This window comes from Miscanthus floridulus, chromosome 16 (genome assembly GCF_019320115.1).
Source record: "Miscanthus floridulus cultivar M001 chromosome 16, ASM1932011v1, whole genome shotgun sequence".
NCBI lineage: Eukaryota > Viridiplantae > Streptophyta > Magnoliopsida > Poales > Poaceae > Miscanthus > Miscanthus floridulus.
This window is the reverse complement of record NC_089595.1, coordinates 74045415-74067226: the sequence shown is the minus strand read 5'-3', so window position 1 is coordinate 74067226 and position 21812 is coordinate 74045415. Positions and strand designations below refer to the sequence as shown.

Here is a 21812-nt window from a genome sequence, read left to right as displayed (position 1 = left end):
ACCGATTAGTTTTTTTATTTATATTTTATATAACTATATAATATTTCTGTTACACGTATATATATCTATTCTATCTATTACGACGCCGCAAGCGTCCGGACGTCCGACGAGTGAGACGCGTCCGGATGCCGGGCCTTCGCACCGAACAAACCCGTCCGCCTTTCAAACAAACCCGCCCGCCCCAGCAGCTTCACTTTTCTTCACCGCCCGACCCTCTGCCCTAGCCACTCACTTCTCTTCACCACCCCCCTCCCCCCGCCATGGGAATACAACGAAACCCGCTTGCCCCCCGCACACCCGTTCCCCCATGCTAGATGTGTCACATCCTCATCGCGCTCCCCATCAGAAAATTATTTTGCAACATCAAACAAAACGCAATGCGAGGTGAAACATCAGAACAAGTCTACGGCAACATCAGAATAAGAGCGACTGCAACAACACAACAAAGCTACCGCAATACGAGATGCAACATCAGAAAAAAAATACTAATACAACAAAAAAAATTACTTGTTACAATAGCAAACCAAAGCTACTGCGACAATAGAAACAAAGCAGAATGCGAGATGCAACATCCAGAAAAAAAAGACCAATGCAACAAAGAAAAATTACTTGTTGCAACAGCAAACCAAAGCTACTGCAACAGCAGAAACAAAAATGGCAGTGCGAGATGTAACATGAGAAAAAAAAGACTAATACAACAAAGAAAGACTACTCGTTGCAACAGCGAAACAACACTACTGCAACTACAGAAACAAAAACGCAAATGCGAGAAGCAACATCAAGAAAAAAAGTCTAATGCAACAAAGAAATATTGCTTGTTGCAACAGTAAAACAAGCCTGTGCAGCAGAGCTCACCGAAACTCTAGCCGCCGCCACGTCCCTCAGATCCAGATCCAGAGAAGGAGTAGGATGAGGAGGAGGAAAGCTCAGATCCATAGGAGGAAGGAGGAGGGCTCAGATCCAGATCCAGATCCCTCCACGACGTACCTCGCCGGAGCCGCCGTCGTCGTCCTCGTCTCCGGTGGGGTGCGGAAGCCGGGTCATAGGGAGAGTGGGGGTGCATGAAGGTCGCGGAGGCGCGAGGGATGGAGGGAGGAAGGGAGCATGGACGAGCGGCCGCGCAGCGAGCTCGCGTGCGGAGGGAGGGAGGGAGGTCGCAGAGGGGCGAGGGACAAAGGGATGGAGGGAGGTTGGGAGCTCGTGCGGCGACGAGCGGCGCGGAGAGCAACTACGGGGGAGAGAGAGAGGGTGGGGAAATGGGCGGAGTGCGGGACAGAGCGACTGCGGGGCAGCGGGTGTGCGAGTCGCGAGTGTGGGGCAGTGCATCCGGAAGCCCGGAAGCCCGGTCTATAGCATTACCGTATCTATTATTACCACCTAAAAAACCTCTAGGGTTTCGTCCACCGGACGTTTGGTGTGCGCGCCCTCCCGTGATTTTTCAGGTCTTATACGCGCAAGCGCCGCTTGCGTGGAGGCGGGAACATGTGGCGGCCCATAGTCTCGTAAGGCCCGCTAGGCTAAGAAAGCAAGCGAGAGCGCATCGACTGTGGAGGCGTCGAACGTCCGCTAGTGCCGCGCGGCCGCCATTGCTACTACAGGGTAGCGCAAAGCAAAGCAAGCAAGCAAAGAGATCGCTACTGCGGGGAGAGTATAGGGCCACAACGCCCGATTCGTGGCGGCGTGCTCAGCAGGTGCGTGAAAATGGCAGTGGCGGCGCGGTCATAGGGCATGGTGGCGGTACTCCCTCTGATGCCTTAGTGTGGCCATGGTGAGTGGTAGGCTCGCTCCAGCGCTTGGAGAAGTGCAATGGCCAAGTCACCGCGCGCTCCTACCTAGGCGACAAGCTTCTAGGTAGTCTTTGTTAAGTAATCTGTTGCTCTCCTTGTGTGAACGCACGGCAGGGACAGGCAGCGCCAAAAAGGGCTCTCTGCTGTTGCACTGTATTAGCTGTAGGGATAGGCGTCGAATGGCTCTCCTGCCACACTGTAGCCACAGCAAGGGCAGGCACCAAAGTCAGCCCTGCTGTCATATTTAGTCACTATAGCAGCATGGCAGCCTAACATGTCTGTGTACTAGGATTAGATGGATAGAGTTATATATATAGTTTGCCACTTCAACTCAGTAAAGAGAGCGAGTTTAGTTTTGCCATCTCCTCTACAGAGCTCCGGCCAACGCTGGTGCTTGTGTTGTGTGTGTGTGTTCTGTTCTCCCTCCCTTCTTCTACCTCTAGCCATATTGTGTGTTCGACAACGATAGTGCGTGGTCGACAACGGTGGTGAGTGGTCGACTCACCCGTGCCGAAGATCTAGGGGCCAACAAGTGGTATTAGAGTCATACAAGTGTCGTCGCCGGACTAACCACTGGCGATGACGGACGGTTTGGAGATGGCCGACAGCAGCGGTGCTACTGTGGCTGCCTAGCCACGACAGGAGGTCGTTGTGCGCATAATGCAGAAGGTCAGCGGCACCAGTTGGCCAACGCTGACTCGCACCAACTATGGCAAGTGGTCGGTAACCATGAAGGTTAAGCTTAGAGCCCGACCGCTCTGGAATGCTGTTGATAAGGGCACCGACAACGAAGAAGACGATATGTCAGCGTTGGAGACTATCCTCGCTGTTGTGCCAGTGGAGTACAGGGAGCCATTGGGGGCAAAGAGCTCCGCTACGGAGGCATGAGAGGCCATTGCAGCGATGCGCGTCGGGTCCGACCGTGGAAAGAAGGCGACGGCCCAGCTTCTAAAGCAGGAGTACGCCAACCTCAAGTTCAAGGATGGTGAATTGGTGGAGGATTTCTCCCTCCGCCTGTACACGCTCATCAGCAAGCTGAGGAGCCACGGCGTCACCATCGACGAAGAAGAGGCGGTCTCCATGTACCTCCACTCTATGCCGACGAAGTACATCCAGATTGCTCTCTCTATAGAGACGATGCTGGACTTGTCCACCCTCATCATTGAGGATGTGACAGGCCGTCTATAGGCGGTGGACGAGCGCATAGGGTAGGCCACAGCAACAAAGGATAGCGGTAAGCTGCTGCTGACAGAGGAGGAGTGGGCTGCCTGAAGGAACTCCAGGGAAGCCTCCTCGAGCCACAGTGGTGATGGCAAGCGTCGCGGCAAGGCTTCTTCAGAGAAGAAGAAGAAGAAGGTCGACCCCAACGCCTGCCGGTGCTGCTGGAAGATGGGCCATTGGGCAAAGGAGTGCCCAAATCGTAAGAAGGAGAAGAAGGCTGAGGCTCATCTGGCGCAGGCTGATGACGATGATGAGGCCACTCCCCTGATGGTGATGTTCTGTGCACTGCATGATGTTGAGGCCAATGAGAAGGGAGAGGGGATGGCGGTGAAAGGGCCTAGTAAGGCTCTGAAGGCTGTCCACCTCAATGAACCACGTGCCCAAGTCCACCTCGGACGTGTGGGTGGTGGACAGGAGCAGCGGTGGTACCTAGACTCTAGCACCAGCAACCACATGATAGGCTCCAAGGAAGCCTTCTTCAAGCTCGACGACGACGTGACCGGCATGGTGAAGTTCGGTGATGGCTCAAGGGTGGCGATCCAAGGGCGTGGCACCATCATCTTTAGGTACCAGAACAGCGAGCATCACACACTAACAGATGTATATTACATCCCACAGCTGCGTTCAAGCATCATCAGCATTGGCCAGCTGGATGAGCGCGGTAGCGAGGTACTGATCAAGGATGGCGTCCTCTGGATCAGGGACCAGGAACAGCACCTTCTTGCCAAGGTGAAGAGGTCCCAAAACTGGCTATACCTGCTCGACTTGAAGGTGGAGCAGCTAGTGTGCCTGGCAGCACGGCACACCGAGGAGCCATGGCTATGGCATGTCCAGTTCAGCCATCTCAGCTTCGACGCGCTCGGTCGGCTAGAGGAGATTGTCCGAGGGCTGCCTCACATCGAGCACGTAGGCGAGTTGTGTGATAGCTGCCTGGCTAGGAAGTAGAGGAGGCTGCCATTCCCAAAGGCGACCAAGTATTGCGCGGTGGACGCTCTTGAGCTTGTCCATGGTGATCTCTGTGGGCTAATCATGCTAGCCACAAAAGGTGGTCGGTGGTACTTCCTCCTGCTCATGGATGATTGCAGTCGCTATATGTGGTTGCAACTCCTAACGAGCAAGGATGAGGCGGCGGTGATGATCAAGAAGTTCAAGGTGTGCTCGGAGACGGAGAGCAGCAAGAAGCTGCATGTGCTAAGGACTGATCGGGGCGGCAAATTCACTTCGATGAAATTCACTGCGTACTACGCGGATTAGAGTGTGGTGCAACACCACATCGTGCCATACTCGCCACAGCAGAATAGCGTGGTTGAGAGGCAGAACCAGACGGTGGTCGGTATGGCTCGATCCATGATGAAGGCCAAGGGCATGCCGACAAAGTTCTGAGGTGAGGTGGTGACCATGGCAGTGTTCATCCTCAACTGCGCGCCCACCAAGACCCTGAAGGGCAAGACATCATTCGAAGCTTGGCATGGACGCAAGCCGAATGTGTCCTTCCTCAGGACATTTGGCTGTGTTGGCCATGTGAGGAACACTAAGCCTCACCTCGGCAAGCTGGAGGATAGGAGCACACCGATGGTGCTCCTGGGCTATGCAGAAGGTACCAAGGTGTACCGACTCTATGACCCACATGGAGGCAAGGTGCTTGTCTCGCGTGATGTCGTGTTCAATGAGAAGACGACCTAGGATTGGGACAGTCTGGGCACGGGGGAAGCTGGCGGCTTCACTAGCACTTTCATCATCGAGCGCTTGGTCATCCACGGTAGTGGAGATGCTGGAGACGAGGAGCCGACCACTCCAGCAATAGAGCCGAGCACTCTTGAGGCGGTGCCAAGCACTCCGGGAGGGGTACCGAGCACTTCAGTAGTGGTGCCGAGTGGTCCTATAGTGGTACCAACCACTCCAGGACAGGTGCCGAACACTCCTATAGCAGAGCCGAGAAGTCTTGCAGTGGTGCCGACCACTCTAAGACTGGTGTCGAGCACTCCTGTAGTGGTGCCAACCACTCCAGGAGTGAGGATGAGTGGTCTAGGAGTAGTGCCGAGCACTGCAACTGGGGTGGTGAGTACTCTAAGTGTTGTGTCAACCACTCCGAAGGAACAGGGAACTCCATCGATGCCGATCGAGTTCACCTCACCTCCAAGCGATATCACTGAGTTCGTGGATGCCTTCCACGACGGTGAGGAGGTGCGGTTCCATGGGCTAGATGACATCGTTGGTGGCACAGGGCCCTCAGGCTTGGCGGGTCGGCTGCTCAATGACCCAGAGCTGCTTCTCATCAGTGAAGAGGAACCACCCACATTTGTGTTGGCCGAGCGTGATGCAAACTGGCGATGGGCGATGCTAGAGGAGATGAAGGCGATCGAGGAAAACGAGACTTGGGAGCCCATTAATCCACCTCCAAGATGTCATCCGATCGGCCTGAAGTGGGTGTATAAGGCCAAGCGGGACGAGCACAGCGCCATTGTCAAGCACAAGGCGCACCTCATCACCCAAGGCTTTGTCCAGCGTGAGGGCAATGACTTCAAGGAAGTCTTTGCACTGGTAGCATGCATAGAGTCTGTTCGACTGCTTCTGGCTTTATTAGCAGCGAAGGACTGGCGTGTCCATGATCTGGACATAAAATCGGCCTTTCTCAATGACGAGATGGTGGAGACGGTCTTCGTCAGGCAACCTTCGAGTTTCGCCGTCAAGAAAGCAGAGCACAGGGTGCTCCGATTGCGCAAGGCGCTCTACGGGCTATGGCAGGCCTCGCGAGCGTGGAACGCCAAGCTTGACACCACGCTAGGCAAGTTTGGGTTCATGCGGTGCGCACCCAAGCACGCGCTCTACACATGGCGGCGGGGGGAGGAGGATCTCATTGTCGGCGTGTATGTGGACGACTTGATCGTCACCGGCGCACGTGCAGAGGACATCGACAGCTTCAAGCGCGAGATGATGGCTCATTTTCAAATGAGTGATCTTGGCACGCTCTCCTACTACCTCGATATCAAGGTGAAACAGGGAAAGGAGGCGCTCACGCTTGGTTAGAGCGCGTACGCCTCGAAGCTGTTGGAGCGGAGTGGCATGGCTGAGTGCAAGCGGTGCGTGACTCTGATGGAGGAGCGGCTAAAGCTGACAAAGGCTAGTACCACGGTGAAGGTAGATGCAACACTCTATTGGAGCATCGTCGGCAGTCTACGCTACCTAGTCCACGCGAGGTCGGATATTGCGTTCGTCGTGGGCTACGTCGGCCGCTTTATGGAGGATCCCCGAGAGGATCAGTAGGCTGCGGTGAAGCGGCTGCTGCGCTACGTCAAGGGAATGGTGGATCAGGGGATCGTCTTCCCCAAGACCAGCGGAAGTAGGCTGCAGCTCACTGTGTTCAGCGATGCAGACATGGCAGGGGACATCAATGAACGACGGAGCACCTCTGGCATGCTCGTCTTCCTCGGGTCGGCCCCAATCTCATGGCTGTCGCTGAAATAGAAGGTGGTGGCGCTGTCCATGTGCGAGGTAGAGTACGTGACGGTGGCCATAGCGGCATGCCACGCTGTGTGGCTATGCCGGCTGCTAGGCGAGTTGACTAGTGTAGAAGCTCATCCACCAGCACTGATGGTGGACAACCAGCCCACCATCGCCCTCGCGAAGAATCTAGTTCTCCACGACCGGAGCAAGCACATCGATGTCAAGTTCCACTTCCTTAGGGACTGTATTGATGGAGAGCAGATCGTCATCAAGTTTGTCAAAACTGGTCGATAATTCATGGATGTCCTCACCAAGCCGCTTGGACATCTTCGGCTCACAGAGCTGAAGAAGATGATTAGCTTGGAGGGGTTCAAGGGTTAGCAACAGGATTAGGCGAAAAATTGTTAAGTAATCTGCTGCTCCCCTTGTGTGAACACATGGTAGGGACAAACGACGCTGAAAAGGGCTCCCCATTGTTGCACTATAGTAGCTGCAGGGGTAGGCGCCGAATGGCTCTCCTGCCGCACTGTAGCCACAGCAGGGGCAGAAGCCAAAGTCAGCCCTGCTATCACATCTAGTCACTATAGCAGCATGGCAGCATGACATGTCTGTATACTAGGATTAGATGGGTAGAGTTGTATATATAGTTTGTCACTGTAACTTAGTGAAGAGAGCGAGTTTAGTTTTGTCATCTCCTCTATAGAGCTCCGGCCAACGTTGGTGCTTGTGCTGTGTGTGCTCTGTTCTCCCTCCATTCTTCTACCTCTAGCCATAGTGTGTGTTTGGTAATGACAGTACATGGTCAGCAATGGTGATGAGTGGTCGACTCATTCGTGCCGAAGATCTAGAGGCCAACAGTCTTTGTCCTCCTTGCTGTCGCTGTGCCCGGGGCCATCCACCTCTTCCTCGTCGAGCGTCAACCCTAGCACTCCTTCGTGGTGATCCTTCGATGGGCCAGTCCTGATCCTCGCTCACCCTGGTTGCGTCAGCCATGGAGCGCTCTCACGCGGTGGTGGCGTTTGACGCGGCATCGCAAGCTTATACACGTAACGCAGCTTTTGCAGCAGCAGTGTACACGCGAAGCTTAATTACGTGGATTGGAGCAACGCCACCGGCTTAGGCGGGGTAGCCGCAGGCCCGTTGCAGGAGAGTGGGTTGGCCGTGCAGTTTACATGGGCTAGCAGCGCGGACTTGTAGCGGTGTGGCCCATGACGTTTGCAGCTATATGTCCAAGGCATCCATCTAGGTACTCATCCTGGTACTTGCACCGGCTGCCAATGGACTCCCTAAGGATGGTGCCATTCATGAATTAAACTAGAGATCATCTTGGACAACAGGTTGACGGGTGGCACCAGCGGCGGCAGACGCGGTGAGGCTCCGCATGAACCGCGCCACCTCCTACTCATGGATGCGCTAGAACGACTGCACACGTGTGGCGCTCAGTAGCTCTAGCACGCTGAGCTTGAGCTGGCGCCACAATGCTCACCGTAGGTCTCGAAGACCAGATCCATGTCATAGAAGGTGAGTATGTCAATGGTGTTGTTGATGTGACAGTCAGCGAATGCCACATCATGCGTCTTGGTGATCGCCTGCGTGGCCTCCGGTGACGACACCACCAGTGTGGGCACCTCTGTTAGATAATCTACTGCTACCTTATGTGAACATAGCAAGGGGTAGGCTACACCGAAAAGGCCCCCTGCTATGATACTATAGCCGCTACAGGTGCAGGAGCCAAACTGCTCACCTGTAGTATCTAGTTACTGTTGCAGTATATGCGCTGTACTAGGACTAGATAGATAGAGTTGTATAAATAGACTACCACGACAACTCAGTAAATAGAGTTCTGATTTGCCATCTCACAGATAGGGCTTTGGCCAACACTGGTGTCTTGTATTGTGTGTGCTTGCTCTGTTCTCCCGTCTTCTTCTAGCTCCAGCCATAGTGTGTGAGAACAGACGACACTCGTTCGTGATCGGCATGGCTAGTGGGTGCTCAACAACACTAGTGGGTGCTCGGCAAGACTGGTGAGTGGTTCACTCAACTGAGCCAATGATCCTGTGGGCCAACAAGTGGTATTAGAGCCGTACAAGCGCCGTCGCTAGACTAACCGCTGGCGATGACGGGCGGTTCGGAGATAGGCGACAGTAGTGGCACTGCTATGGCTGCCTAGCCATGATCGAAGATCATTGTTCACATAGTGTGGGAGGTCAGCGGCACCAGTTGGCCGACGCTGACTCGCACCAACTATGGAGAGTGGTCGGTGACCATAAAGGTCAAGCTTAGAGCCCGACGGCTCTGGAATGTTGTTGACAAGGGCACCGACAATGAAGAAGATGATATGTCAGCGCTAGGGGCGAAGAGCTCGGCTAAAGAGGCGTGGGAGGCTATTGCGGCGAAGCGCGTCGGTTTCGACCGTGCAAAGAAGGCGATGGCCCAGCTTCTGAAGTAGGAGTACGCCAACCTCAAGTTCAAGGATGGTGAAATGGTGGAGGACTTCTCTCTCCACTTGTAGATGCTCATTAGCAAGCTGAAGAGCCACGGCATCACCATCAACGAAGAGGAGGCGGTCTCCAAGTACCTCCACTCTATGCCAGCAAAGTATATCCAGATCGCTCTCTCCATAGAGACGATGCTGAACTTGTCCACCCTCATCATTAAGGATGTGACAGGCCATCTGCAGGTGGTGGATGAGCACCTAGAGCAGGTGACAGCAACGAAGGACAGCGTGAAACTCATGCTGACGGAAGAGGAGTGGGCTACTCGAAGGAACTCTGAGAAGGCAACCTCCTCCAGCCGCGGTGGCGATGGCAAGCGCCGCAGCAAGGCTTCTTCGGAGAAGAAGCAGGTCGACCCCAATGCCTGTCGGCGTTGTGGGAAGATGGGCCATTGGGCACGGGAGTGCACAAATCGCAAGCAGGAGAAGAAGGCTCAGGCTCACTTGGCGCAAGCCGATGATGAGGATGAGGCCACTATCCTAATGGCAACATTGTGTGCACTGCACGACGTCGAGGCCAAGGAGAGGGAAGAGGTGACGATGGTGGAAGGACCTAGGAGGGCCCTAAAGACCATCAACCTCGAAGAACCACGTGCCCAAGTTCACCTCGGACGTGTGGGCACTGACCAGGAGCAGCGGTGGTATCTAGACTCTGGTGCCAGTAACCACATGATGGGCTCCAAGGCATCCTTCTTCGAGCTCGACGGCGATGTTATCGGTACGGTGAAGTTTGGTGATGGCTCAAGGGTGGCTATCGAAGGGTGGGGCACCATTATCTTCAGATGCTAGACTGGGGAGCACCACGCGCTAATGGATGTATATTACATCCCGCAGCTGCGTTCCAGCATCATCAGCATTGGTCAACTGGATGAGCGCGGTAGCGAGGTACTGATCAAGGATGGAGTCCTTAGGATTAGGGACCAAGAGCAGCGACTTCTTGCCAAGGTGAAGAGGTCCCTAAACCGGTTGTACTTGCTCGACCTAAAGGTAGAGCGGCCGGTGTGCCTGGCGGCAAGGCACTCCGAGGAACCGTGGATGTGGCATGCCCGATTTGGACATCTCAGCTTCGACGTGCTTGGTCAGCTGGAGAAGATAGTCCGAGGGCTACCCCACATCAAGCACGAAGGCGAGCTATGTGATAGCTGCCTGGCCAGGAAGCAGAGGAGGCTACCTTTCCCAAAGGCAGCCAAGTATCGCGCGAAGGATGCTCTCGAGCTCGTTCACGATGACCTCTGCGGGCCGATCACGCGATGATTGTAGTCGCTACAGTGGCTGCAACTCCTGACGAGCAAGGACGAAGCAGCGGCAGTGATCAAGAAGTTCAAGAAGTGCGCGGAAGCCGAGAGCGGCAAGAAGCTCTGCGTGTTGAGGACTGATCGCGGCGGTGAATTCACTTCAGTGGAGTTCGTTGCGTACTGCGCAGATCATGGTGTGGGGTAACACCACACCGTGCCATACTCACCACAACAAAATGGCATGGTGGAGAGGCAGAACCAAACGGTGGTCGCATGGCCCGATCCATGATGAAAGCCAAAGGCATGCCGACAAGGTTCTGGGGTGAGGCAGTGACCACGGCGGTGTTCATCCTCAACCGATCTCCGACCAAGGCCCTAACGAGCAAGACGCCGTTCGAAGCTTGGTATGGGTGCAAGCCGAGCGTGTCCTTCCTCCGGACATTCGGCTGCATCGGCCACATCAGGAAGACGAACCGAACCTCACCAAGCTGGAGGATAGGAGCACACCCATGGTGTTCCTGGGCTACACGGAGGGTACCAAGGCGTACTGGCTCTATGACCCATGCAGAGACAAGGTACTTGTCTTGTGCGACGTTGTGTTCGACGCGGAGGCGGCTTGGGACTAGAGCAGTCCGAGCATGGGGGAAGCTGGCGGCTTCACCAGCACCTTCGTCATCGAGCACTTGGTCATCTACAGTGGTGGAGATGCTGGGGAAGAGGTGCTGAGCACTTCAGGAGGGGGAGTGCTCGGCACTCCTGGAGGGATGCCGAGCACACCAGGAGTGGTGTCGGGAGGTTCTGTAGTGGTGGCGACCACTCTGGGATGGGTGCCAAGCACTCCCATGGCGGAGCCAAGACGTCTTGCAGTGGTGCCAACTACTCCTAGACTGAGGCTAGGCACTCCTACAGTGTGGCCGAACACTGTAGGAGTTATGATGAGCTGTGTAGAAGTAGTGCCAAGCACTGTAACCAGGGTGCCGAGCACTCCAGGTGCTATGCCAAGCACTCCGGCGGAACAGGGAACTCCATCGACGCCGATCGAGTTCGCCTCACCTCCAAGTGACATCACTGAGTTCGTGAATGCCTTCCACAAAGGTGAGGAGGTGCGGTTCCGCATGCTAGACGACATCATTGGCAGCACAGGTCCCTCAGGTCTGGTGGGCGGCTACTCAACGACACAGAGCTGCTACTCATCAGTGCAGAGGAACCACCCACGTTCGCGCTAGCCGAGCGTGATGGAAACTGGCAACGGGCGATGCTGGAGGAGATAAAGGCAATCGAGGAAAACAAGACTTGGCAGCTCATCGATCCGCCTCCAGGATGTCGTCCGATCAGCCTGAAGTGGGTGTACAAAGTCAAGCGGGACGAGCTCGGCGCCATTGTTAAGCACAAGGCGCGCCTCGTCGCCCGAGGCTTTGTTTAGCATGAGGGCATCGACTTCGAGGAGGTCTTTGCGCCAGTAGCGCGCATGGAGTCGGTCCGTTCGCTACTTGCTTTGGCAATAGCAAAGGACTGGCGCGTCCATCACTTGGACGTTAAATCGGCCTTCCTCAATGGCGAACTGGCGGAGACGGTCTTCGTCAGGCAACCTCTAGGTTTTGCCGTCAAGGGAGAGGAGCACAGGGTGCTCCGACTGCGCAAGGTGCTCTACGAGCTGCGGCAGGCCCCACGAGCATGGAACGCCAAGCTTGACGCCACGCTGGGCGAGCTTAGGTTTCAACGGTGCGCAACCGAGCATGCGCTCTACACACGGCGACGGGGGAAGGAGGAACTCGTCATTAGCGTGTAGGTGGATGACTTAATCGTCATCGGCGCGTAGGTGGATGACTTAATCGTCATCGGCGCGCGCACGGAGGACATCAACAGCTTCAAGCGCGAGATGACGGCTCTTTTTCGAATGAGCGATCTCGGTGCACTCTCCTACTACCTCGACATTGAGGTGAGACAAGGGAAGGAGGAACTCACGCTCGGTCAGAGCGCGTATGCCTCCAAGCTGTTGGAGAGGAGCGGCATGGCAGAGTGCAAGCCATGCGTGACTCCGATGGAGGAGCGGTTGAAGCTGACGAAGGCCAGCATCGCGGCGAAGGTGGATGCAATACTCTACCGGAGCATCGTCGGCGGTCTGCGCTACCTAGTCCACACGAGGCCGGACATTGCGTTCGTCATGGGCTACATCAGTCGCTTCATGGAGGATCCCAGAGATGATCACTGGGCTACGGTGAAGCGGCTACTGCGCTACGTCAAGAGAACAATGGATCATGGGATCATCTTCCCAAAAACAGGCGGGAGTAGGTTGCAGCTCACTGTGTTCAGCGATGCAGACATGGCGTGGGACATCGATGGACGACGGAGCACCTCTGGCGTGCTTGTCTTCCTCGGGTCAGGCCTAATTTTATGGTTGTCGCTGAAACAGAAGGTGGTAGCGCCATCTACGTGCGAGGCAGAGTACGTAGCGGTGGCCACAGCGGCGTGCCAAGTTGTGTGGCTACGTCGGCTGCTGGGCGAGCTAACCGGTGTGGAAGCTCACCCACCAGCACTGATGGTGGACAACCAGCCCGCCATCACCCTCGCGAAGAATCTGGTTCTGCACGACCAGAGTAAACACATCGACATGAAGTTCCACTTCCTCAGGGACTGTGTCGATGGAGGGCAGATCATCATCGAGTTCGTCGAAACTGGTCAGCAACTCGCGGACGTCCTCACTAAGCCACTCGGACGACTTCGACTCACGAAACTGAAGGAGATGATCGGCATGGAGGGAGTACAAGGCTTAGCAGTAGGATTAGGGGAAAATTGTTAGATAATCTACTGCTACCTTATGTGAACACAGCAAGGGGAAGGCGGCGCCGAAAAGGTCCCCTGTTGTGATACTGTAGCGCTGCAGGTGCAGGCGCCGAACTGCTCACCTGCAACATTGTAGGCACATGCAGTGGCCGGCGCAGAGTCAGCCTTATATGTTATCTAGTTACTGTTGCAGCATGTGCGCTGTATTAGGACTAGATAGATAGAGTTGTATAAATAGACTACCACGGCAACTCAGTAAAGAGAGTTCAGATTTACATTCTCACAGACAGGGCTTCGGCCAATACTGGTGTCTTGTATTGTGTGTGCTTGTTCTGTTCTCCCTTCTTCTTCTAGCTCCAGCCATAGTGTGTGGGGACGGACAACGCTCGTTCGTGGTCGGCATGGCTAGTGGCTGTTCGGCAACACTAGCGGGTGCTCGATAAAACTGGTGAGTGATTCACTCATCTGAGCTGATGATTCTGTGAACCAATAACCTCGCCCAGACACAGCATCATGAGCGGCCCCGCTAGGGCAAGGGGTTGCTAACAAGGTGGTGGATGCTGCCTATCAACGGCAGTGTCCATGGCCCAGTTGGTCACGATCAACGACTTGAGCGTGGAGAGGACGGCGACCAGCGCCACCACGGCCACGGCGAGGAGCAACTTGTCCTCCATTATGGCTAAGTACTTAATTGCGTATATATGCTCCATTTTTTGTGTATTTATGTCCGTTGGCCATGGTGGCGACAGTGGCTACATTTATAGACGAGGGACGCGCATGGTGTCTGTATGTATATATATATGCGGCAATGCGTGCGGATACGTACGACGTATATATGGACGCTACATGGCGGCTAAACTATCTGCTGCTTAATTTGCGCGGTTGCATGCACAAAGTTATTCGCTAACGAGCGAGCCGCGCTGATTGCATTGTTTGCATCTTCATCAATTTGCTGGTGCTGGGTTGCTTTTTCAAGCTAGCGCGTTAGTTTGATCTCTCGCGACATCCACAGGTAGCTGAGAGGTCCGGGCCGGACCGCCGGATCGTCGGCCGAGTCTGATACGAGCGAGCCTATCGATCTCCAATCTCTTTTCTACAATCATTTCATTAAAATAAAAACCTAAGGTCGTCGTCTAACGGATGATACCAAATCTCAAACCCTGCTCATCCATTTGTGTCCAATACAAAACATTCTCCACTCAGAGAAATGTATCCACGTCATATCCTGTTTCAATATAAAACCGGATCCACGTGTCTGCGTCCAATACGAAGTAGTCCTCGGAGCTCATGCACCCGCATCTGATTAACGAGCTTTAGTCTAAAAGAATAGGACTCCGGTGCAATGCACGGACATATATCTAGTAAAAAATACAAACATTTTTTGTCCAAAAATCCTTCGTGCGCGCGGCCGATCATTCTCATCATCAAGCCCTCGTTTAGTTGTCCTGATTTGGCGGCGGCAAATTTCCTGTAGCGCACTGCAGCACACTGTAGCATTTCGTTTGTATTTGTTAATAATTGTTCAATCGTTGACTAATTAGGCTCAAAACGTTCGTCTCGCAAAGTACAATAAAACTGTGCAATTAGTTTTTGATTTCGTCAACATTTAATACTCCATACATGTACCGCAAGTTTGATGTGACGGAGAATCTTCTTTTTGCATAGTGCCAAAGTTTGGATTTTGGTGGAACTAAACACCCCCAAATCAAATCAAATCAAAACGTAATAAACATGATTCGTCTGCGCGTTTCTCTCCCGTCGCCCCGCTCTCGGTGGGCCCACGTCTTAACAGAAATCAGAAATCACGTCCAAAACGGCTTCCGTCCAAAACGCATCTGTATCTTCGCTTCAGTAGGTCTGTCGTCGTCGTCAGTTGTTTGTGGTCTGGGAAGGATGCATGGGTGATGGCCAGGGGCCATGGATCACCTGGGCGACCTCCACAGCTCCAGTGTCGTCATGTTAGCTTTTGCTATTGTGCTGCTACTCCTGCACCAGAACTTCAGTCAGCAGAACTGGTGGCCATCGGCTTTTAGCTCACCAGCTGCTGCAACCTCCTTTATGTGTGTAATGTTATGGCTGTTTTGAGTCGTCCAATTGCCTCTCCTGGCCTGACTCTTCCCTGGAAAGCTCTCCGGCAGCTGTTTTTGGGTGAAAATCTAGTCTCCAATGTCACAACGTAACCGCAACATATTATGCTGGAATGTACGAGGCCTTAATGATGTGGTGTGACAAGATGCGGTGAGTCTGCTAGTTAGGGATACAGCCTCCACCATTGTATGTCTATAGGAGACGAAATTACAGAATGTGGAGCAAGGCATAGTCCGAAGTTCAATAGGCACAAAATTCACGAACAACTTTATGGTCCTGCCAGCTAATCTCAAACAAGGGGCGGCATCCTCCTAACAGCAAACGATGATTATTTCCACCTCTCCGACCAACACTTAGCCATCCATTCTGAAAAAAAAAATCATGTTTTTAAAATAGGGTTAAAAACATTTAATTTTGAATTTTTATGCTCATGAAAACATAGGTAAGTAATATTTTTTTCATTAAATTAAAATTTATCATAATTAGCAACATGTTTGAACATATATGCTATTGCATTCGATTTATTGTGATGAGTGGTTTTGATCTAAAATTCAAAATGATTCAAATTGCTTTTAAAATGATTTGAAAATGGTTTTGAAATAAAAGAACAAAAAACTCTTCTCCCTCTCTCTCTTCCCACCGGCCCGGCTAGCTTCCTTCTCTCTCCCCGTGCAGCCCAGCGGCCAACCAGCCCACTCCCGCTTTCTCCCGCTGCGGCCCACCTTTCCTCCGTTCCCGTGGCCTGCTCCCCTCTCCTTCATCCGCAGCCCAGCTCCACTCCATCGCGGCCCAACCAGCCGCACACTGCAGCCGCGTCCCGCCCCCTCTCTTCCTCTGACTGCCCAGCCCCACGCTCCGTGATGCTGACCAACCGGGCCCACGCGTCAGCACCTTTTTCCCCGAGTTGCCTTCGTCTTCCCCGCGCATATCCAAGCCGGAGTCCGCCGCCCGACTCCGCCGCCGCCACACCTCGTCTGCCTTGCCGTGCGCGCCAAGATGCTCCACGGGCCATAAATAGCAGCCGCCCGTGCCGCGCCGCTACCCTACATAACCCTCAACAGCAGCCGCCTCGCTCGCTAAGTCGCCGCGTCACCACCACAGCCCAAGCGCCGCCATAGCCGTCCGTCGCCGAGCACCGCGTGTCGTCTCCAACCACGAAAAGTGCCGAGGTGAGGTTGCCTCGCCGTCCTCTATCTTTCTCGTGCAATCCCCGCGTCCAACCATGGCCTCTAGGGTCGATTTCGTGTGCGCCAGCGAGGTCCCTTGCCGCCGGCCATGTCCTCCACCGAGCTGGCTCCCTGTTGTGTCCGGCCGCGCCTTCTTTCTCCCTCCCTCTTCTAATCCAGGCTGCCCAAATTCAATCCAACGGCCAAGATTGGTCGGTACCTCTTCGCCGGCAAACTTTCAAAAGAGTCCCTCCACTTTTCCATATTTGAACCCGCAGCCCATAGTATATTTCTAGAATACGTCTTTTTCTTTGGAAAGCATAGTTTCCTTCGGTTAGATTCAAAATACGCTTTTATCTATTTACAGTTTTGCCACTATTTTGTTTAGGCCATAACTTCTTCGTTTAACTCTGATTTGATCCGTTCAAGTTGTGTTGGATTCATAATTGTGTAATCTACATGTTCATCCTACTGTTAAATATATTATCAACTTTTGAAATTCGAGGCTAGATTTAATCTATTATTTTATTAAACAAAATCTTGTTTAATTCATAACTTCTTCATTATAACTCTGATTAGAGTGCTTTTTCGCGTCTGTATGTTCGTAGCGAGACGTAGATTCGTTTTACAAATTTTTCATCTTGATTTTATGTTTGGTGTACTATTCTAATTTATATCTATTGTTTGCTTCGGGTATGATTGTATGGATGTTTGTGTGGTGCTTTATGATCATGTCTAGTCGGTGAGCTTTGCGTTGGCGATATAAAAGAAGTCGGTGATATAGAAGAAGTTCTTTGGAGGTTACAATTCAATAGAAGAAGGATCGGAGTTTAAGGCAAGTATAGCATGGGATCGTCCTTGTTGTCCTATTCACCTTAATATCATTTTAATCATATGCATGTGTCTGCCTTGGCAACCGTAGCAAATTTTCTTAGCTATTTGATATCCTGGATTCGTTCTCACCTATGTGGTATTGCATTGGGCAGTATAATGCTAGTGCTCAACTGGAACCATGATCTTGTAACTTGACTAATGGTATATGCAATAAATACTAAAATATGCTTTTTAGCAACATGTAATCAAGGGAGCTAGAGCATTGGGCTATTTTTATGGTGCTCTAGATTTCTCTCCCTAAGGACTTATCTGTAAGCGAACATCCAGGACTTACAGTACAGCTGTGAGGGCTACATGGCTCTGGTTTTAGCTTAGTATGAGGACCTTTTCTAGCTTGTTAGTGGTTACCTTTATGGCGCAAGAGGGGCTCCGACAGGTATGATCTCAGCCTGTCAAGAGGGTGCACTTTGATTTCTTGGTATTTTGTTAGTCACTCCTTGGAGGGGGGTTCATGCTTATTGATGGGAAAACCTTAGCGGCCCTAACTTGTTAAACGAACTTTTGAAAGGCTTCATAGTGAACCCTGCCGACCTTCCATGGTAGTGGGTTAAGAGGCTTGCGACCTCGGGCGAAAAGGTAAATCACGACTCACAGTGAAAGTGTACAACCTCTGCAGAGTGTAAACTGGTATATCAGCCGTGCTCACGGTCACGGATGGCCTTGGACCCTTATAGAATAGATGATGAACACTGATGATACTGATGATAAAGATGCTCACTAATTATTACTGTTTATGTTATTCATTATTCATGTTTATCTGATCATGTGTTTATATAGGCTTGTGACAAACTTGTTGCTACTCCTATGTTAAAATTGTGACAATTAAAAGCTAATCGCAGTTAAACCAGTGTCAGTCTTTTGAGCCTCATGAACCCCATGTTATATTTGTTGAGTACGACTTGTACTTACGCTTGCTTTATTTTTTAATTATTTTTATAAAAATCCCAGATGGGTACCAGATTGCTAGAGTTTGGAGGAATTAGGTTTGTGATCAACCAGTCAGTTGTCCCTGTGGAATTGGAGTCTTCACCCGAAGATCAGAGTTGTCTAAGGTTATATCTTTTATACTAAGTAAATTATATATTGAGCATTGTCTTTCGATACTACCCTTATTTGTAGCTATATGTGAGATTTGACTTCCTGGGTTCACATATGGTGTGTATCTGGTTTTGTTCTTAAAACTGGGTGCTACTCATTCGGTGATGGCAACTTGCACTATGAGGGCAGACGGGACCAAATGGCAAATTACAGTGGTTTATGGTCCGCAGGGTGATGCTGAGAAGCTACAATTCCTGCAAGAGATCAAAGCAATCCCCGGACCGGCTCACTGGATGTGGCTAATTCTTGGTGACTTTAACCTCATTACCAGGCGAAGGACAAGAACAACACAAACCTGAACCGTCATCTAATGGGAGCTTTCAAAGCGGCGATCGATGAGCTGAACCTTAAAGAGCTACGACTAAATGGATGTCGTTTCACCTAGAGTAATGAACAGGACAGCCGGACCCTAACTAGGATTGACAGGCTGTTCTGCACCCCGGATTGGGAACTAGCTTTCCCAACTTGTTTCCTCCATTCTCTGCCTTCACTCATGTCGGACCATACTCCGCTATTGCTGCAAGGCGAACTTGTGCACTACAGAAATCCTTCCTTTCACTTTGAAAACTTCTGGGTGCACGTGGATGGCTTCAGTGAATTGGTACAACAGATTTGGAACAGACATGTACACTCTGCCCTACCCCTCAAGCGGCTTAACACAAAACTGGCCAGAGTGGCCAAAGGTATCAAGAGATGGCGCAGACAAAAAATAGGGGACACACAGTTACAGTTAGCCATCGTCAAAGAGGTGCTTCTACAGCTGGAAGCAGCGTAAGAAATTAGGACACTCACGCCCCAAGAAATTGTGCTTGGGCGGCGATTGAAAGCAAGAAGCACCAGGCTTGCCGCCATCGAAAAATCAAGGATAAAGCAACGTGCTAAACTGGCAGATATTCACGATGGTGATGCGAACACCAAGTTTTTCCATATCAGAGCCAGCACAAGGATGAGGAAAAATTACATACATTGCCTGCACACCAATGGCGGAGTAGCCATCACTCACAATGACAAACAAAAGATGATAGAAGATTATTTCTCAGACCACCTAGGTGCAATGGCTCAAAGACCTAGGACCTTCGACTGGAATGCGCTAGGCTATGTACCAAGAGACCTATCCATGCTTGAGGTTCCGGTCACTCAAGATGAGATCAAGGAAACTATAAACTCCATGCCGTCTGATAAAGCACCGGGTCCCGATGGCTTCACAGGTGCCTTCTTCAAAACATGTTGGGAAATAATCAAAGAAGATGTCACGGAAGCCATGAACAGCATGTTCATGCTGAACTCCTAGGGCTTCGAACTCCTTAATTCGGCAAATATTATCTTGCTTCCAAAAAAGCGAACGCCATGCGGGTAACAGACTTTTGGCCGATTAGTCTCATCCATAGCATTGCAAAGCTGTTCACCAAGTTGCTTGCCAACAGGCTAGCCCCCTTGTTGGACTCCTTGTCTCCAAATGCCAAAGTGCGTCCATAAAAAAAGTAACATCCACGACAACTTTCTCTACATCCATAACACAGTGCGTACTATGCAAAAGCAAAAATTATCAGCCCTCTTTCTCAAGTTAGACATACACAAAGCTTTCGACACGGTCAGTTGGAGCTATCTTCTCGAGGTACTTTAGGCACTCGGTTTTGGAGCACGCTGGCGGGAATGGATCTCGATCCTCTTCCGCACCACTTCCTCAAGGGTGCTCCTAAATGAGTCGCAAAAAAAAAGGGTGCTCCTAAATGGACAACCGGGCATGGCCTTCAATCACAGGGAGACCCACTATCGCCCATGCTTTTCATCCTCGCCATGGATCCGCTGCAGCGCATACTGGATTTGGCAACATAGCCCTCCATCCTCTCCAAATTGCCTTTGGCCGTGGCTAGATGGAGAACTTCCATGTATGCCGACGACGCTGCAATATTTATTAACCCCCTCAAAGAGGACCTGGAAGCCATCACAACCATACTGCAAGAATTTGGCAAAGTTTTAGGCCTTCACATAAATTTGCAAAAGAGCTCGGTCCACCCAGTCAGGTGCCAATACATTGACCTTGATCATGTTCTAGCTTCCTTCGCAGGGAGAAGAGAATCGTTTCCATGCCGCTACTTGGGCTTGCAGCTACACACGAGATCATTGCAAAAGATCCACGTACAACCCCTCATCGAGCGCATTGGTCAGCGACTACCAGGATGGAAGGGGAAGATGCTCAACAGAGCAGGCAGGTTAACCTTAGCAACCACTGTCTTATCTTCCATGCCTACCTATCACCTCACAGTCTTCCCGCTAGCCGTATGGGCTAGGAAGATGATTGATAAAATCAGAAGATCCTTCCTATGAAAAGGAGAGGAAAACGCCAACAGGGGTCACTATTTAGTGAATTGGCCTACCGTCTGTAAGCCGAAGGATTTGGGTGGATTGGGAGTGCCCGACCTGGAAAGGTTTGGAAGAGCTTTGCGCTTAATATGGCTTTGGCAAGAATAGGGAGATGATCCAAAACCTTGGGTGGGAACGGAAGTGCCATGCAAAGACACAGATCGTCTCTTTTTCAATGCTTCCACCACGGTCACAACTGGCAATGGCAACAAAGCACGCTTCTGGCACCACAATTGGCTAGACGGGGAGCCGCCCAGATATCTTGCGCCGCACCTATTCATGCTGGCATGCCGTAAGAACAGATCAGCCCATTAGGAACTAATCAATGGTAACTGGATCAGATCGCTATGGACGAGAATCACATCAGCAATACTACTCCAGGAGTTCGTCGGCCTATGGATCAGAATCCAAAGTGTTCAGCTGCAACCCATGGTCCCTGACTCCATTACTTGGAAGTGGACAGCTGACGGAGTGTACTCCACTCACTCGGCATACAGAGTGCAGTTCAGAGGTTCACATCGAAAATTCCAACATGACTTCATTTGGAAAGCAAAAGCGGGGAGTAAATGCAAAATTCACGCCTAGATCCAACTGCATGACAAAATCCTAATAGCAGACAATCTTCATAAAAGGAGATGGACACACCAGGATCATTGTGTCCTTTGTAACGGTCCTCTGGAGACTAGACTACACCTCTCATTGTCATGCCCCTTTGCACGTGCTGTTTGGGATCAAGTGATGTCTTGGGAGAATTTCGCTTTGCAGCTGCCTCAACAAGACCCTGCCACACTTGCCACCTGGTGGGAGCATACAACAAACAAGGTGCCAAAACAAGAACGCAGACGCTTCAATGGAGTTTGCATATACATCATGTCGAACCTTTGGAAGGAAAGGAATAGGAGGATCTTTCAAAACGTGCACATGATGGCGTAACAAGTTGTCCTCCATGACCAAAGAGGACATAATGCAGAGACATAGGGCCATGGCAATGGGTGGGCAAACAATTTAGTGGAGTTTGGAAATTATTTCTACTCTGGTCCTAAGACCATCTGTTCCCCATAATGGTTGCCATGTGTACATAAACCTCTTTTCCTACTTAATTGAGCGGCAGAGCTCCTGCCTTTACCTTAAAAAAACTGCGTCGTGTGTCCCCTACGGCCCTACATACGTCCCGAGCAGAGGGCTGGAGACTATTTATTTAAAGGGCTTTAGAGCATCTCTAAGAGTTCCCAATAAA

At 51.7% G+C, this 21812-nt stretch overlaps 1 protein-coding gene across 1 annotated transcript; it reads left to right on the top strand.

Annotated features, from left to right (window-relative positions):
* Window positions 1-2690: 2690 nt before the first annotated feature.
* On the top strand, window positions 2691-3953 carry LOC136510836 (uncharacterized). Its single transcript, XM_066505158.1, has 3 exons — window positions 2691-2761; window positions 3062-3392; window positions 3627-3953. The coding sequence occupies exons 1-3, from the start codon at window positions 2691-2693 to the stop codon at window positions 3951-3953; spliced, it is 729 nt and encodes a 242-aa protein (XP_066361255.1).
* The last annotated feature ends 17859 nt before the right edge of the window (window positions 3954-21812 follow it).

What these genes read in the sequence shown, in the direction of transcription:
- LOC136510836 (XM_066505158.1), top strand. Translation starts at nt 2,691, where the DNA reads ATGCGCGTCGGGTCCGACCGTGGAAAGAAGGCGACGGCCCAGCTTCTA. An exon ending in CAGGAGTACGCCAACCTCAA is followed by an intron (nt 2,762 to 3,061) that starts GTTCAAGGATGG and finishes GGCTGCCTGAAG; the next exon opens with GAACTCCAGGGAAGCCTCCT. An exon ending in TCAATGAACCACGTGCCCAA is followed by an intron (nt 3,393 to 3,626) that starts GTCCACCTCGGA and finishes TACATCCCACAG; the next exon opens with CTGCGTTCAAGCATCATCAG.